The 17,792-nt window shown below is 42.3% G+C and overlaps 1 protein-coding gene across 1 annotated transcript in view; it reads left to right on the top strand.

Moving 5' to 3' along the window:
- Window positions 1–17,792, top strand: part of ZC3H7B (zinc finger CCCH-type containing 7B) — an 82,309-nt gene that overhangs the window by 46,733 nt on the left and 17,784 nt on the right. Inside the window, exon 18 of the mRNA XM_018565763.1 lies at window positions 8,173–8,240. Coding sequence (XP_018421265.1) covers window positions 8,173–8,240 — 68 coding nt within the window. The remainder of the gene's footprint in view (window positions 1–8,172; window positions 8,241–17,792) is intronic.

The raw sequence follows: 17,792 nt of genomic DNA, 5'->3' as shown, positions 1-17,792 counted from the left end.
AGTAACATGTTCTGAGTGGACATACTTCACTGTAATAGCTAGTGTTGTGTTGAAAAAAAGTAAAGCATACGGCAACACAATGCAGCGGTGTGAACTGTCCACTCCTTTATCGCTCCTGCGTTACCATCGGTTAAAAAGTGGATGATAATGCAAGGCATCCAGTGTGCATGGGGCCTAAGGGTTTTCCCTGTGCATATGTTGTCATGTATGTTCTTAATTTGCAGTTCAGGCAAAATCTAGGAGCATGGAAATAAATTCTGTTTAGAATAGGACCCCTTCTCAGCCATTCGCTGCATTGCTTTGGGTTATGTCATAGTCCTTCACAGTATTTTAGGTGTTTTTCCTGCCTTTCCATTCAGGTCAAATGGAGACCTTTACAAATGTACTGTTTCTCCACACGTCAACAGTGCGTGGAAGTTTGCATTAAAGACTAATTGAACCCTCTACATTACTGTAATGTGTTCAGATTACATAATACACTGCTTTTGAGTGTTTTTTTCCAGTTCCTAGGTGCTACAGCAAGGGTTTTAAATACCCTGTATTGGCAGCACCTTGGGGAGACCATTGTTCTCACTCAGAAGCAGTGGCCTGAGTCTCCAGCTGTCCAGCACTTCCCTATTCAGTTCTTTAGTTCCTATGTTGTGCTGTTGATTTGAAGTTGCTCGGTATAGGTCAGTGTAAAATATGTTCCACAATGGCAAGATTGAGAACAGCAACAAGATGCAGGATGGTTGTCTTGCATTAACAAGGTCTCTCAAGGGCAGAATTTCAAGGAATGCATTTTCAGATGTGGTGTCCAAGCTCTTCTGTAGAAGCACAAAGAAAGTGGCAATGCTGAGAACAGAAAAGACAGTGGTTGACTCTGGGGGAAAAAACTGCAGCAGATGAAAGACACATGTCAACTTCCCTTCCCAAACAGAAGATGTGCAGTGGCACCATCGGCTCCGACTTTGCTGAAACCATTGGGATCCTGGTATACTTAACTACAGTCTGGTTAGAGATGGTCTTCATGGAGGACTTGAGGTTAAAAAGTCATACCTTTTTGATGTGGCAACAAAGCCAAGCGACTCAACTACGCGACTCGCTTAGTTGTGATGTGCAAAAAAGTGGCAGTATGTGCTCTGTACTGCTGACTCCAAATTTGAAATATTTGGCTGTAACAGAATGCAAATTGTTTGCAGCAAGTCTGGTGAACAGTATAAGATGAGTGTCTGCAGGCAACAGTGAAGCAGGGTGGAGGTTCCCTACAGGTTTGGAGCAGAATGTCTGCCCATGGTGCTGGGAATGTGGTTAGAAATAATGGTCTCCTTAATGCTGAAAAGTACAGGCAGTCATACAATATATTGGGGGAGGCATCTGATCAGTTCTGAATTCATTCTGCAACATAACAATGACCCCAAACATACAACTGCAGACAAAGTAAGTCAAACACCGCCTTCTCTTGTTATACGTTTTTGTTTTTCCATTTAAACACACTTGCCTTTGTTGCAATGGAAAATTCAGCATTTGACAAGAATGGGGTCACCATTCTGGCTCTCCTGTCTGGTAGCACTGTGAAGCAGCAGGACTGGAGGGTGAGAAATACAAATCCTTTGTGCGTTCATAATACAAGATATTCAGGTGAGTTTATAAACTCCCTCCAATGGAACCACGTTATCCGAAAACTATCAGAGGTAATCTTACAAGAGCTCGTAATGTCTTCCATAAGTTAAATATCCTGAATGTGATCGAGCCAATAGTGTATGTTGGGTGACTCCGGTCTCCTCCACAAGGCTGTGATACAGGCACGCACAGCGTTGACCATATGCGGCTTCTTCCCCAATCATGAGCAAAAGTCCATGTCGTACTGGGCTCATCTGGGATCATTCAAGTTCAAATCGAGTCAACGGTCAATCATATCTTCAGGCTTCCGGTAGTGATTTGAAAAAATGGGACAATTGTCTTTCGCCAATGGTTTAAGCTGGCATAACTAGGATGAGTTTGTAAAGTGGTCTCTGAAAGGCAGTCAGAGTCCTCTAAAAAATGAAGGGCTCTGAACTTGCCAGCTTTAGGCAATGATGTAAAAACACCATCCCATAGTCCAGGTAGAAAAGCAGGGTTACCTAAAATAGGGGTTAAAGGTGACGCTATGGTGATATTGTACTCTGTGAATATACAGTTTTCGCTACTGCCAGAGTAGGCTTAATTGTTGGGTGTTTTTGGATTGCACAGGGAAAAGGGGCAGAGACATGGCACCATGGAAGGCCTGATAAAGGGGCTGCAGAGTACGACTGTTCCATTTCTATCCAGAGCTTAGAATTGCAATGGCGACACCAATCCAAAATACGGGTCAAATGAACTGCATAATCAGGGCTCCAAATTTCAAGTCCTGAGCTACCTGCCAGGCATTAAAAGTTACACCGGGTTGTCCCACCTAACCCTACCCTGCCCCGGTCTTAACTCCACCCCTAAACATACCCTCTTAAATTATTTTATGAAATTAAACTTTTAAATATTATATGCAGAATAAAGTTACAAAAAAAATACCCCACATAGAATAAAACAAAGTGCCCTCTCACCTGCTTGTCTTGCTGCAGGGAGGAGGCATGAATCCGATCCCTGGTGATCCAGTGGTGATTAGTAAGGTCTGCTGCAGACCGCACTAATCAATCCTTTTCGAACGGAGCACAGAACTGTCATAGCTACCGGCAGAAAGGAACAGAGCAAGGACAGCAAGGAGCAGCTGCTCTATTAAGTCAGGTACGCGGTCCGTGACCGTGTGCCTGACTGAAGTTCCAGCAAAACAAACGACAAACGCACTCAACAATTTGTTACCAGTTATACAGTAAGGTGCACATGAAATGGGCTTTGAACAGTGGTACAGTAGAAAGGCATCATGGCACACTCACAAACCAGCATGTAAAACAACTTGTCTCACCACTAAGGACAATGACAGAGGTTTGGATACACGTCTTCTGCAAAGGATGTGTAAGCCGCACTGCCGCGCCAAGGCACCTCTTATAGTGACTGAAGTTCCACTCGCCAAATGCGAGCAGGCGAGTGAAAATTTTGAACCCCGTGCATAATAATAGAAACGCATGTCAGGTAAAGCCATACATCCTTCCTATTAAAGATCTTCTCAGGATCCCCTATATGTATTTCAATCTTGTAAGGGTTTGTATAGCGTAAAGCTTTAAAATGTATGTTAGGGTAAAATTTTGTGTTTTGGTTTTTGTTTTGATTTTTTTCTTGCCTACTGAAAGACGCAGGAAGTCAAATACAGTCAGGTTATACTGCCTTCTACAGGAGGATTGGATGCTGGCATGCTAAAACAATTGTAGGCCAGTTCTACATAATCCTTCCTTCTCCCAGCATGCCTGTTTTTTTGTTTTTTTTTAGTGTCTTAAAAAGGTGGACGTCTTTTCTTGAGCTCAGCTTTTTGCAAGCTTTTTTTTCCGATCAAGATTCTTGCTATATTACTGCATGAGCTGGTCTCTATATGGTAGCGATCTGAAACATACTTTCCCCAGCCTGATTTGGAGTGCTCTACCTGGGCGGGGCTAGCCTGGAATGGGACCTTTTAAGCAGTGGTTTTTATTTGTGGCACTTTCCAGACATTGAGTACGGGTAAAAGTTAGCTGCGTAGCGCTTTCCAGGCCCTGAGCTGTGTCATTGACTCAGCGATTGCCCTGTCTCTGAACACTCTCTTTGTGAGTAGGCCGTTGGGGCTGAGCACCAGGAGCTACCTTGCTATTTGGGCCACTGAGCGCCTTCAAATTTCCAGCTTTCTGACTGTTTAGCCACAGAAGCGGTTAAGCGCGGACTCTGTTGTGCGTCATCATGCTTTTTCCACCATTCAGGGTTAAAGAAGCTCTTTACTGCTCTTGCTTGCAAGAGTTATCAGGAACTCTGACCCTTCGTCTGTTCCTACTGCCCGCCTACTGCGACTTCGACTGCCTGACCATATACCCACTTCCAAGCAGTTGGGTTTGCCTTGTACCTGAGACTTTGCCTTGTACCTGAGACTTTGCCTTGTACCTTGAACTACCTTGCCCTTCTGCCTTGTGGTGCAACATGTTGATTCCAGACACATGGGAGCCAGTCCCACTGTATTGGGTGCTTTCAGCTCACACTCCACCAACTGCTCTCATACTGCTTGCAGCGTGCCTAGTGTTACAGCAGACATTTGCAGCCTGGAGTTTTCCCTCTGTTGGTCTATTTCATCCAGCCTGGAGTCTTCCCTAACTCTGTTGGGTGTGGCCACCTCCACTCCTCTATTCAGGGAGGATTTAACGGCAGGATTTTTATAGTACAGATAGTTGCTGACTGACCACTGTGGCCACAAGCATGCCTCCCATACTGTCCCCAACAGATTCTCGATCTGATCTATCCTTTCAGTCCTTGATGGACAAACCTGCCTCTGAAAAGTCGCAGTGTTCTGCTGTCACTTCCAAATTGATTGAATTGTACCACTTTAAAATTTGAGGATCACTTGAAAAGGTAACTGCTCAGGTTTGTAGACAATGTGCCAGTCTCAGAGTAGGATAGATGCCCATGATTGACGACATTTGAGGATGTCTATGTACATGTTTCGAGGTGCACGTTTTCTTGGATCTTCATGCTGTTATATGGAAGTTATGATCACATGTATGTACTACTTACAGCTGTCTCTTTTACTGTTACTGAGTTGTTTATAAATAAAGAATAAAAAAAAACAGAACAAAACTTCAGGCTCAGCCTGTAGGCCTTTTCCACACTGTCCCCTGTCTTAGGATCCTTTAGAGCTCTGAAGAGTGCCAAAACTTTCTGGTGCATCAACTGTTCTTAGTTGTCTTTTTATGGAGACTGAAAACATTTTGAGACAAGATGTTTCTACCTCCCAAACACCTATTAGTTCTGTGCTCACTCAAGAAAAACTTAGAAAAGTGGACTATCCCACTTTTTGAATCGAGCAGTATATCATTTTAAAGAATCTATCATCCTAGATGAGGTTGCACCTGTCTGTAAAGGAGCTTTAAACTCTCAAACATTTTTTTTCAATCAATCCAGATCAAACAAATATACATTGCCCGCATATTATTTGTTTACATTTTTGCCCAAGCACGTAGATGTCATGTTTCCAAACCGTCGGCTTCAACTTGCTCGGCTCTGCCTTTCTGAACTTCCTGTACAAGATCACAATAGAGAGGGCAATCTTGAGCAGCTGTCTATATACTAGCTTAGAGAAGATAGGAGGGAGGAGCAGAGAGCAGCGGATTGGATTGTCGTGCTGTGCCTGTGTGTTAATGGAGATATGGCTTACTAGCATGCACAAGTGTGGCTCCATAGAAACCTGTAAGGGAAAGGAGCCACCCTAAAACAGGATATCATATCCAGTGCTCAGGGGACCAGCTGATTCTGCCGGAAACTAAAACTTTCAAACATCAAGAAGCGGTATCCATTGTAAGTGATTTGAAATGGCTTAAAAACCTTTTGACCTAATTATCACTTCAAGGACCCCCACCAATAAGCAACCTGAGGCCTTTTCTAGAGCTCTGTTCTCCCTGATGGATTCTGCACTGCAGCCTGTCTTGGCTGTAACCTTGATCTCTAAAGCCCTGACTGACTGATCTAAAGCTATTAGACGGGATCTGATCACCATGGCAGTTGATCCCTTGGTCATAGAGTTTTGAACTCACACCAGCAGCTTTAAGCTACTGGAAATTCTGAATTAACTCTCTTGCAAACTGCTATACAACCTTGCATATTTCTAGCAAATTCCAATTCCTTCTGACATGACATGCTGTACCCCAAGACTCTTTATCCACTCCTGCCATTGGGAAAACACAGGGGTGGTTGTGTTGAGGGGGCAGCAGAGAGCATCCCATTCTTTCACAAATGTTTGTAGAAGCAAGTCTGCATGCCTAGGTGCTTGATTTTATATACCTGTGGCCATGGAGGTGATTGGAACGCCTGAATCCAATGATTTGGAGGGGTGTCTCAATACTTTTGGCAATATTGTGTGTGTGTGTGTGTGTGTGTGTGTGTGTTTTCTTTGTGTGTTTTCTGTACGTTTAAACTATATTTTGAAATGGTTTTTTTTTGCCATTTTATTTCTAGTCGGCACACACTTTGTACATAATATTTCAAAATATTTTTTTTTCATGTCATCTCCACTCTCCTTTCTGTTTTAGTACTGTGCACATTTAGAATCTGGTGACATCTAATGGTGAAAATAAAGAATTCCCTCTGTATGGCAATATCTTTATTTCACGGTTATTTTTATTATTTTTTTGCATGTATTGGATCTTTTATATCCATGCGTTTTTAAAATTTACAGATAATTTTATTATCCACAAATATTTAAGATTTGAGACTCCTGTTTTTACAGATATTTTATTCATTATTTTTGCCATATGAAATTGTAATTGTTCATTATATCATTCATTGTTCCCACATTTATTCGTTTGCTTGCTTCCTTCGAGTTGCTGTGGTTTTTATATCCTTTGTTTACAAGCGACATGCAGTGCATGTCTGAGCTGTCAATCACCTACCTATTTAAAGCCACCATGCCTCTCGAAACATGTCAGTGGAGGTACTTATTAAACCAGGTTACAACTTCAGTCCCCTCTCTACACCAGCCCCTGAGGACGTTCTTGGAGTTCCTTACTCCATAGTTCCTGCCGTGTCCACTTCAGAAGTTTATTTTCTTGCTTGCATCTCTCCTGCTGACTACCTAATGAGAGTGCTTTCAACCACTGTTGGCGTGCCCTGGCATTCGATTAGAGTAGTTCTTCCAGGTGATATGACCTGATCAAATCACTTCATTTTAAGTGCAGCTTTATTAACAAATAAAAGTAATCTTTATCTGCACTGTCTTTTGTGCTTTGTTTTTCACTTGCATGCTTTATTATTCTCTTCCCTGCTTTATGTGGCCTTTGAATATATACCAAGCTTACAAGGATAATCAGATTTGCCTTGGTACCAGTGAAGAGGGTACATGCTTGAGTTGCACGATAACGTGCCTCCTTTTACCATTAAGCCCAATAGATCAGTGAGTTCTTCTTCTGGGCTTTTCTTTATCAGACCTCTGTTTCTCAGAGGTGTGCGGCTGCGATGTGGTCTTCTGTTCACACATTCACTAAGTTTTACAAAGTCAGTGTATCTGCCTCTGCAGATGCTAGTTTTGGCCGAAAAGTTTTTCAGCAGCTATTTAATCCCTTGGTTTTCCCCTTTTGTTTTTGGTTTATTCTTGGTGAGCTGGTTTGCCTGTTTTGGCGTGTCTGCCCCTCAGTTTGGACAGCTTTTCAATGCCCCTTGGTTGCTTAATGTTTAATAAAGCTGTGTCCGGCAATGGAAGATAGAGAAAATAGGTTTTTTGTACTTACAGTAAAATAATTGTCTTAATATCAATTGAGGGACACAACTCCCTACCCTCATATGCTATCCTTTCCTGGTTAGACTGCTTGCTACATCAGATTGGGTGTGAGAGCATGACAGGTCATAGCCTCTGGGGTGCCTAGTTTCCATTTTTCCTGTAGGCAAAAGGCACCCATTGTATGCTTGTATGCCTACCCATTGTAGGCACCCATTGTTAATAATGCTGCGTCATTCAATGGACTCGGAGAAAAGGATTTTGCAGTAAGTATAAAAATCCTATGATATTTTCCCCCTTATTTAATCTGTCTGAGCCTGCTTATGTCAGGGGGTCCATAGCTCACCAGATATCTAACCGTTGCTGCCTTCTCTGTCTGATCTCCTGTAGCTTTTGAGTGTGCCATATGTGAGGTTAAGTAGCTGACTAGTAGCAACTGCTAGACAGCAGGTGACCATTGACACTGTAGCACAATCTGAAGTTGCGGGCACAAGCAGAGTAAGTAAATCTAAATAAGGGAGATGATGCACCTCTCAAATTAAAAGTAGAATATTCAGATTCTTAGAATTGTCTTTACTGGTTCACTTTGAATTGATATCTTCTACATGTTCTACTGTAAAAAAAAAAAAAAAAAAGTTTGGTTTTCCTTCAACAAAACAGCTGCATAGGAAACCCTTTCAATGCTGTTGTATCCTGCATTTATTTTGTATGGCCTCTAACTGAACCTGTTTTGTAAATTTCCAATTTGATGTCTGAAAGATGTTCAGTATTTGTAATTGTGTTTTTTTGTTTGCATCTGTATTTTATTCTATAAAACTGCGTTGTCTTTCCTTATCCAGGTGTCACTCAATCGGAGATTGTGCTTGAATCTGAGCGCATGTGGAAGATTCCCGAGACAAAGGTTAAGGTAGATTTTCTTTGAAAGTACATTGTGCTGTAGGAACTGAAGTAAAAATCAAAAGTATGTCAAGGTACAGACTGAATGGGCCTTTTTTCAAAGAAATATACACAGAGTGTAAAAGCTCTACATTGTGTCAGAGCTGTAATTAAAGCAAATACTATTTGGATTGCAGTGCCATATTTTTACTCATTGTTACAAATTGATTGCAAAGGGGGTTGTATGATTATAGACCTCTTTTGTGTATGCATATTGAAGTAAATCTGTGGTGTCCAAATTAAGCCCACATTTGCACCTGCTCGTTCCGGGAACAAACGCGGCAAAAAAGCGATATGTATCAATCGTTGCGACATGCATTCCGCATTTTTGCGTTCAGTTTTGTGCGCATTTTAATGCATGAAAATGCAGAGGAAGAATGCAGATCATCCTGGCCATGTTTGGGGTGCCATTAGAAATTAATGGCAAAGTAAGCGCATTTTGCATATTGCAGCGTTTGTCAACACGCGCCAAATGTGCAGGTGTGAACACGGGCTTAGAAGGCTACCTTTGCTGACCATGGGCGCATTTCGGATTTTCAGCCGGGAGACGAGGAGAGACGCAAAGTAAGTCTATGGACGAGTGCACCCGCATGCAGACACCGTGGGACAGGAGATGCCAGCAAGGACAGAGGAGTCAGCGCTGGATCGGAGACCCGCAGCAGCGCTGGAGAGAAGTCTGAAAAGGACAGGAAAGCAGAGGAAGATCGGATTAAGAGATATAATTTAAGGTAAGTGCTTTAATTAACATTGGGGGAAGGGAAAAAAGTTTTTGACTTTAATGTCACTTTAAGGGCGTGTAAACTGATGTTAATGTGTTTTTTATGCATTTAAAGTAGATGTAGACGGAATGACATGTAGTTTGTTACACCGTGCATCATGAACAACTGCCATTTATTTCTGAAATAATATAAGGTACTCATGTTCACTCTTTTGTTGCATCTCAGTGCTCCTAAGCCCCCCTGCAACCTTTTCCTGTCTAGATGCATGCACTGCAGCAATGGTTGCATGACATTTGTCAAAACAGACTACCTAAGGGTCACAACAGTGGATCAATTCTTTGTAAAATGTGCTGAAATTACCATTGTAGTCACAATCAGAAGCCCGCGTACCAAGTTGTCAATGCAGAAGAATATATGGGAGACAAGGCCAGGGTTTTGTAACCCTATAACAGGAAGTGCCTAAACATGGCCCTTAATGGCAGAATCACTAGGTATTACTTTAATTAGAGCTGCAGATTTAAAAACATTGAAAATGACTTTCCAGATAAAAACGGTATATCGGGTAATGCTTGCCACAAGTCTTTTAAACTCAGTTCACAATCTCAGACCAACAGATATTTTGAAAGAAATTACTTTTCTTACTCCTGTTCATTAAGATGTTGCACTAATCTAGATGGGTAAGCTTCTCTCCATATCAGTTCATCCTTTTTTAAATCACTTAACACCAGTGGTTATACAGTGATTATATCCAATAAAAACAAATAATAAATCCTTAGGTCCTAAGACAGGAAATCATGCATGTCAGGGTGTGAAAAAAATGCAGCTCTATAGTTAGATTTCACTCTGTGGTATACATCAGATACTGAGTTAAGAAAAAGAGAAAGGTTTTCATAATTTCTTCAGCATGGCTTTAGGCTACATGCACATGGGACTTTTATGTGTGTCTGGGGATTCTTGTGGTAGGAATCCCAGGTCTGTCTTTACAGATGTGGCCGCTGTGCATATTTAAGTGAATGACTGGCTGAGAGTAGAAGCATCTGTCTGCATCATATATGGAATGATTACCTGCCAGGTCAGGATAGATGTTTTCCCTGGACACAACCTGTCTGCATCCAGGGACAAAGTGTGTCTCCCAAAGCGCTGGTAATATTTCCATATACGATTTACATGTGGACAGCCACAGACCGATCACTTGAATGGGCACAATGGAAAGGATGCACCTGGCATTCCTGATGCAGGAATGCACAGGTTGATGCTGCAGGAATTCCCAGTCACACATAAAAGTCCCATGTGCATGAGGCCCAAGGAAAGCTACTGAGGAGTGAATGAAGCCTTGTAAGACTACTGTAACCAGTATTTGTGTCTACAATGTGTACTGGAAATTCCTGTACAGCATTAAATGCTCCCATCCCCCTAACTTCATATGTAAAATTTTATTATTTCTGGCGTTTCAAGTATTGGTCACGGAATGTACAGCACCTTTTGAGGTGTGAAGTTACATCTTTAATTAAATTCTGCCCTAAGGGCTACTGACAGTGTATTTGTCTCAACATCCTCTGTTCTCTATACTGCAGAGGATAGAACCTTCCAGAACTGCTGAAACCAAGACATATATGCATTTTTGTCATGTTTTGATTGTGTGGTTTGGGTCTCTGTTGAAAGATTGCCCCTCCCAACTATGTACTAATGAAACAAGGGACAAGACAGAGCGCCTCAATAGTGTGAAAGGGTAATTTATTTGTACAACACGCAAATGAAAAGGTACTTACAGGAAAGTCGGTGGTTAAAAGCATACAAATGATGAAGTATAAAATCTCTAGCAGCGGAAGTCAGCAGAAAACTGTTTGCTGCTGTGGATCTGCTGGCACCTGTGGTTCCACTAGCATGTGCTCTCCTCTTGCTGCACTGTCAGCAAGAGGAGAGCATATACACCATTTATTGTACAAATAAATTACCCTTTCACACTATGGAGGCACTCTGTCTTGTTCCTTGTTTCCTAGATCGATGGTCTTTTTGACCAGTGAGAGCTGCCCTTTGAGTGTTTAAACAAACTTCATAACCAGCCCATCTTGCAACCAGAGGCGCCGGTATTGTTTTTTTCGTATGTACTAATGAGGTTTATTGTTGATAAAATTAGAGCTATGAATGGGGGTGGGGGGCTTAAAACATACATGGATAGTACATTTTAGGGTAGCACAGTCTTTGAACCCTCCTGACACAGGAGATGAAAAGGAAGATGGAGTGGAGAAAGTTGCATCATAGTTTTCGTCAGCTGCATGTTTCTAGTGACGAAAAATAAATGAAAACTAAATAAGAACTTAGTTAATAGGACTGAAACTATGACAAAAATACATTGCCATTTTCCTCGACTAACAGAAATCTGACAAATAGGAGGGACTATTGATTGCATTTACCTATTTGGACTTCAGGTTCCCTCGGAGCTCTGCCAAACCCCCAGTCCCCTGACTCTATCGGCAGGTGGATCAACTGAGATGCAGGCTCCAATGGTCTCCTTGCCCCCTGGATCAGTGCCCTGCAAACTGCAGAGAATACTCCTCTATCGTTTTCTGATTCAGATTTGTCTGCTACTGTCACATGAGTGCTTCTCCTCCCATCTCCCTAGCACGTTTAGTACGGTGTAACAGCCTTCTCAGACTTGTTCCCTCCCTCACACCCATTTACTTCTCCATCTCCACTTCCAAATAAATTAAGCCATTAGATTTTAGTTGACTAAAATCTACTGGAGATTTAGTTGACAAAACTAGACTAAAACAATTCAGATAACTAAAATACAGCTAAAACTAAATGGAATTTAGTTAAATGGAGTAAAACTTATTTGAAATTTTGCCGTCAAAATTAACACTGGGGTAAAGGGAAGGGGTGTCTTTGGGACCTTCTTGTATACCGGGGAAAGAGATATATACATTTCTAGGCATTTTTTTAGCTTTTCAGGAAGTGGTTGATTGTTACACACTCATGTCAAGTACTTACCCTGCTTGAAGGTTTCAGGGCAATATGTAGGTTACCGCTACAAGCCTTCGACTCTCAAACCTTTTTCTAGCATATGAGCAAGTCTTTTGCATATTGAAGGGAGGCCCCCTCTCCCCTATGTAGGGGGAAGTCTGTTTGCCTTTGCGACCACCTGAAGTTTTAACTTTTGTGATGAGGATGTGGTATCCAAGGTTTAACCTTTTCGCTGCCAAGGCCTTCTTTGTGTTTTTGGCAGACATTATAATACACCTTTTAGGCCTGAAAATTACTTGGAACCCCCTGCCCCCCCCCCCCACCCCCCCAAAACATTATATATTTTCTGAAAGCAAAGACCCAGTAGAATAAAATGGTTGCAATTGCAAATTATTTTCTCATGATATTAACTCAACTCTTACTCAAACCTCCAAATTTTGTAGAAATAATTGCAATTAAGTAAACTTTAGTGCCCAAAAACACAAAATATAAAATAAAAGATGGTTATGAAAGAATAAATAGATACCCAACATGCCCATGTTAACAATAATATGTGTCCGTGAAACCGCAACAAAATATGGCACCCAAAATTGTCCAGAGGCAACGCTTTAAAGCTTTAAAAGCCTGTACAGGTCATTAGTTTAGAGATATCTGTGAATCTCTCACTCTGGGGCACGTGGCGATACCTAACATGTATAGCACAATCCCCGTTTTTGTATGTAGGTACACTCGACGTTTGTTTAAATTTTTTTTTTTTTTACATGTATTTTTTTTTTTTTACTTTTATTTAAAATGAATTTCTATCACATAAGGGGCTTACAAGCTCTCAGACCACAGCGCTTAAAGCACTGTGGAGTGGGCCGGAGACCAAAAGTTTATAAAAGTGAAGGGGTATAATAGACCTGGTAAAAAAAACTTCATCTGCAATATTCTATCTCTGGAGGCTATCACAGAAGACATATACTTTTCTTCAAAATCACACCAATCACCAGGTCTAAGTCTCGGAGGAGTGCCTGCCACTTTTGTTTACGTTTTATCAAATCTGGAAGTTCTAGTGGCCATAAGTTCAGCATAATAGGTTGATACCAATTTAGAGGAGCTATCTCTGCGTGACATTTTTTTTCTAGGGGGGACTGAATTAGAATAAAAGAATTCGACCCAAACTGGGCTCGGACTGCATAAAGCAATTGAATATACGACAAAAAAGCGGACGGAGAGAGCTTTAGCTCCTCGAGTTGTGGGAAAGAGAGCATTACACCATTTCGAAATAAATGAGAGGGATTTGACTCCCTTCGAGGACCAGAAGGCAGCTGATGGTAGATGCTTCAGCTCTGGAAAGGAAGGATTACCCCATAGAGGCGAGAAGGGGGAGTGAGACCATGCAGCTACAGGTAACCAATTAATGACATATTTAAGCATATGAAGAGTCACAAAAATAAGAGCAGTACCTGAATGTAAGCTGGAGACCCCCCTATAGATAACATTTTTGAAGCAATTCAAAGGAAGTCAGTATGGCAGCCTCAGTTGCTGTACAGGCGTTTCCCACCTGAGGGAGTCGCTAATCATGGATCACCACCAACTGAGTGGCCAGATAGTAGACAAGGAAATTAGGGAAGGCCAGACCCGCCAAACAACGCGGAAGCTGTAACACCTCCAGAGCCACTCGAGGACTACGTCTCTGACTTAGAAACCTAATACTGATAGTTAATTTCACAGAAATACCTTTTGTGGGATGCCACACGGAGATTTAGCCATGGTATACAAAAGTTTAGGCAAAAAAATCATTTTAATTTTGATCCTTCCCATAAGATCTAAGGGTAAATCCTATCACTGTTTAGTCTTCAATTGAAGGGATTAGATCACGGGGACTAAATTATTCTCAATATAAGAGGAGAGAGGGAGTTGAACCTTGACCCCTAATAGTTACATTTGTGAGCCACTCTCAGTTTAGACGTGGGATGGACATGAGCTATGGTATTAGTATTTAATGGAAAAAGAACAGACTTGTCCCAATTAACTTTAAAGCACGAATAGTACCCGAATGTCTCTAGTAATTAAAGTAGATGAGCCAGGGAGCCATTCGGGTCAGATAAGTAAATCAGTGTATCATCGGCATACAAGGATATACGCTCATCTAGGCCCTGCACTGACAGACCACATAATAAAGTGAATTCCCGTATACAGGCTGCCAGCAGTTCATTTTGCAGAGCAAACAAGATAGGTGCAATGGGGCAGCCCTGTCTAGTTCCCCTTGAAATATAAAAGGGAGTAGATGCATCTTTATTAACCCGTAATCTATCCACCAGGGAGTTGTAAAGAATCTCAACCCATTTATCATACAGGGAGCAAACCCAAAAAGGTGCAGCAACTTCAACAAATACGGCCATTTAACACTGTTAAAAGTCTTGTGTGTCTAGGGAGACCAAGGTCCTACCCTCCACAGTGGGATTGGAGAATTAAAGGTTTAGTAAATAGTCTATGAATGTTCTGGTTCAGCAGCCTGGCATAAAACGCGCCCGATCACTGTTGACCAAGACAAGATGCGTTTATTAATACGCATAACCAGGATCTTAGCCAAAATCTTGGCATCAACATTGATCAGGGAGATGGGGCAATAGGAATTGCATTTAGTAGATTTCAAAATCGGAACGATAAGGGCCTCACGCATAGAGGGGTGAAGAATGCCCATATCAAATGCCTTATTATTAACAGCTAGCAGATGCGGTTTCAACTCCTCACCATAAGAAGTGTACCATTTCAACCGGAAACCCATCCAGGCCCGGTGTTTTCTTGGCAGGGAACTGGGAGAGCACTGTCACCATCTCATCAGTAGTAGGCGGCAAGTCCATCTCCTCCCTAGCCTGAGGGAATAAGCACGGCAAGGAAACCTGAGATAGATATGCCTCTAAAAAAATCATCAGTGTACATGGCTCTGGAGGTGTAAAGATCTTCATAGAAGGACAAAAAGGCCTCCATGGTGTACTGTGAAGCAGTGAGAACACGTCCAGTGGAGGAAACAATGTGGGAAATGGAAGTAGGGTTATATTCAGGTCTTGTAAAGTATGCCAGACATTTGCTCGCTTTATTATCAAATTCAAACACTTTCTGCTGGGTATATAGCATTCTTTCTTGTACCTTCCAAGAGGGATAAATCATACACCCTTTTTTTTCCATCCATACTCTATTAGGCTATGGTAGAAGGGTCAGAAACATAGGCAGCTTCAAGCCACGCCCACAGCTCGTTCCAGGGCCACGGTGGATACCTCCTTAAGTCTGCGGGCAGCACCTGTGGCGGCCATAAATGACCCCCTAAGCGTGGGCTTAAAGACTTCCCACTTAAGGGAGGAGTAAGGAACAGAGGCATTATCATTCCAATAGTGACCAATAGCTTGTGCGCAGGCGTCTACCGATGAGTCAGACAGCCAGGCAGAGTTCATTCTCCACACACTGGTGGAAAAAGGAATTGCTCCAGCAGAGTTCAACCGACAAAGTAGTGTGACCTGAGATTCCCCTTGGAAGGTAACTTATATCACGTAACCAGGGAAGAACAGTAGGGGTAACACGCTAAATCAATCCTAGAAAGGGTTTTATGTGTAGCAGAATCTGGACATTTCCAGCGCCACACATCAATAAGCACAAAACTATTGATCCAATCAGAGAAGGCAGGGCACCCCCCTTCTCCCAAGCGGTCCAAAAGAGGATCAGGCACTGAATTAAAGTCCCCCTAATCCCCTAATAGCAGCAAGGGAGCCGAGGACATATCTAATGCTGCAAGAGGAATAGAAGCCAATGTCAGAGAGACCCCATAGAAGGCCACCCAGTGTTTTTTCAGAGCCAATATATTAGAGCCCATCAGATGAGTTTCTTGGAGACACACTACATGAGGTCGATGCTTGTAATGGAATATCAAGGACCAATGACCTTGTACATCATGTTTCAGCAGAGAGAGATCAACATGTACCCCTTCAATTTGCGTAGCACGGGACGTTTTACAGTCCTATATTGCCTCCGTTAATTGTAGGAGAATAGGCTCCGCATTTATGGGCGAATCCTCAGGCGCGACCCCATCCCTCTCCACCAAATCAGGGGACTTCGCTTGAGAGGATTCTAAAGAGCAACTATGTGGGGTGCCATAGTTCCCAGACTTCCCCTGCAAGATCATCTTGCGTTCACAGGAGCGAGCAGTGTCCGGATGTTCCGTGCGGCTAGAGGACGAGTGTGGAGGAGGAGAAGCGGCATTGGTCACCGCCGCCATCTTGCGACCTGTGGAAGCGTGCCAGCTTCTCAGCAGGAGACGGACCCTTCTGGTACCCTATTTTCCCCATCTCTGTGGATGGAAGGCAGAGAAGAGGATTCTGACCAGCCAGGTGAAGAAATGGAGCGGGAGTGAGCAGTCAGGATAGGTGTAGGAGAGATGGAGGACCGGAGATGCTTTGATCAGCGTCCATCCATGTCAGCAGCCAGGCCACGCCCCCCCTAAAGTGCCTTTACTGCTTGTTCATGTAACTACTTGAGTGTGCATGATCTTTGCCGGGTTCACTTAAATAACAGCATGCAATGCCAAGCTGCAGTTTTTAAAGCGCGCAAGATACTTTCTTGTATTAAGAGGTATAGAGAGCGAGAAGCCTAAAATTTCTCTGTACAAAGCATTAGTAAGACCTCATTTGGCATATGAAGTTCAGTTTTGGCCACCAGTTCACAAAAAAGATGTTGTCTTGGAGCCGGAGAGAGTGCAGAGAAGAGCAACTAAACTAATAAAAGGCATGAAGGACATCAGCTATGAAGAAAGGCTAACTGAACAGAATTTGTTATTCCTTAAGAAGAGCCGTTTAAGGGGGTATATGATTACCATTCGCCTCCGATCACATTAATGCAATGTGGAAGGGTGTGCACACAATCCTTCATCCCATATTGCAATATTAGGTGCAATGTAGTGCCATTATTTCTTAATGGCTACGCATCTTTTAATTTCATATGTGTTGTATCCTCACCACATCGCATGGTACCCAATTACAATGCAATGTGTTGTGTATCTCTATTTTCTAGACTAATAGGCAAGGGATTGACAAACCAAGTGCATGGGGTAGCAAGGTAGTACCCCTTGAAGACAGTTTTGCTGAAATCTGTGATTTTAATGATGCTTAAAAGGCAATGAAAAAATGCATATTTCCGTGAAATACTATGCTTTGGGGATGTCCTCAATCTGCCTGTGAAGTGGCACATATGGGCAGGGCAGGGGTGACACATGGGTTGTTAGAACTCTAGCAGCTGCTGGCTTCCTAACAGCCAGTCTGAAGTTGTCACAATCGTTAGTATAATACCGCTGCTAAGGGCCCAGTCAAACCATTTCCAGCACGGTCCAGTTCATATAGTGAACTTGGTTCAAAGTAGTTCAATTTAAGGTAATTGTAAAGGACGAGGGGGAACATTTTGTGTCGGGAGGGAAAGAGGTTTTATCTCTGCATATGGAATGGCTTCTTTGCAGTAAGATCTGTAAAAAAAAAAACAAAAACATTTTGGAGCTAGTTCTAGCCAGCTCAGTGGATTAAAAATAAGTTGTGTTTCTAAATGCACAAATATAATTGGCTATTATTAGTTGGTAGTTATAACAGCATAGGGGATTAAAACCTGCATTATGGTGCCTTGGCAGCCCATTCAAAATGAAATGGTCCTGTGATGCATAAGGTATTGATTACATGTTTACTGATATCAGTTTTTTACCTTACTTATTTATCTTCGGTTCTTGAAGCTAGATAATTGTGGGGTCATTCATGGCTCCTCCATTAAGATATAATGGTGACCTTGGTAAAAGAGAGCGTAATATGTGTTACCCAGCAGGC

This window comes from Nanorana parkeri, unplaced genomic scaffold, assembly GCF_000935625.1.
Source record: "Nanorana parkeri isolate BGI_ZX_2015 unplaced genomic scaffold, ASM93562v1 scaffold885, whole genome shotgun sequence".
NCBI classification, from domain to species: Eukaryota; Metazoa; Chordata; class Amphibia; order Anura; family Dicroglossidae; genus Nanorana; species Nanorana parkeri.
The sequence above is the reverse complement of the archived record's forward strand: the minus strand, read 5'-3'. Positions and strand labels throughout refer to the sequence as shown.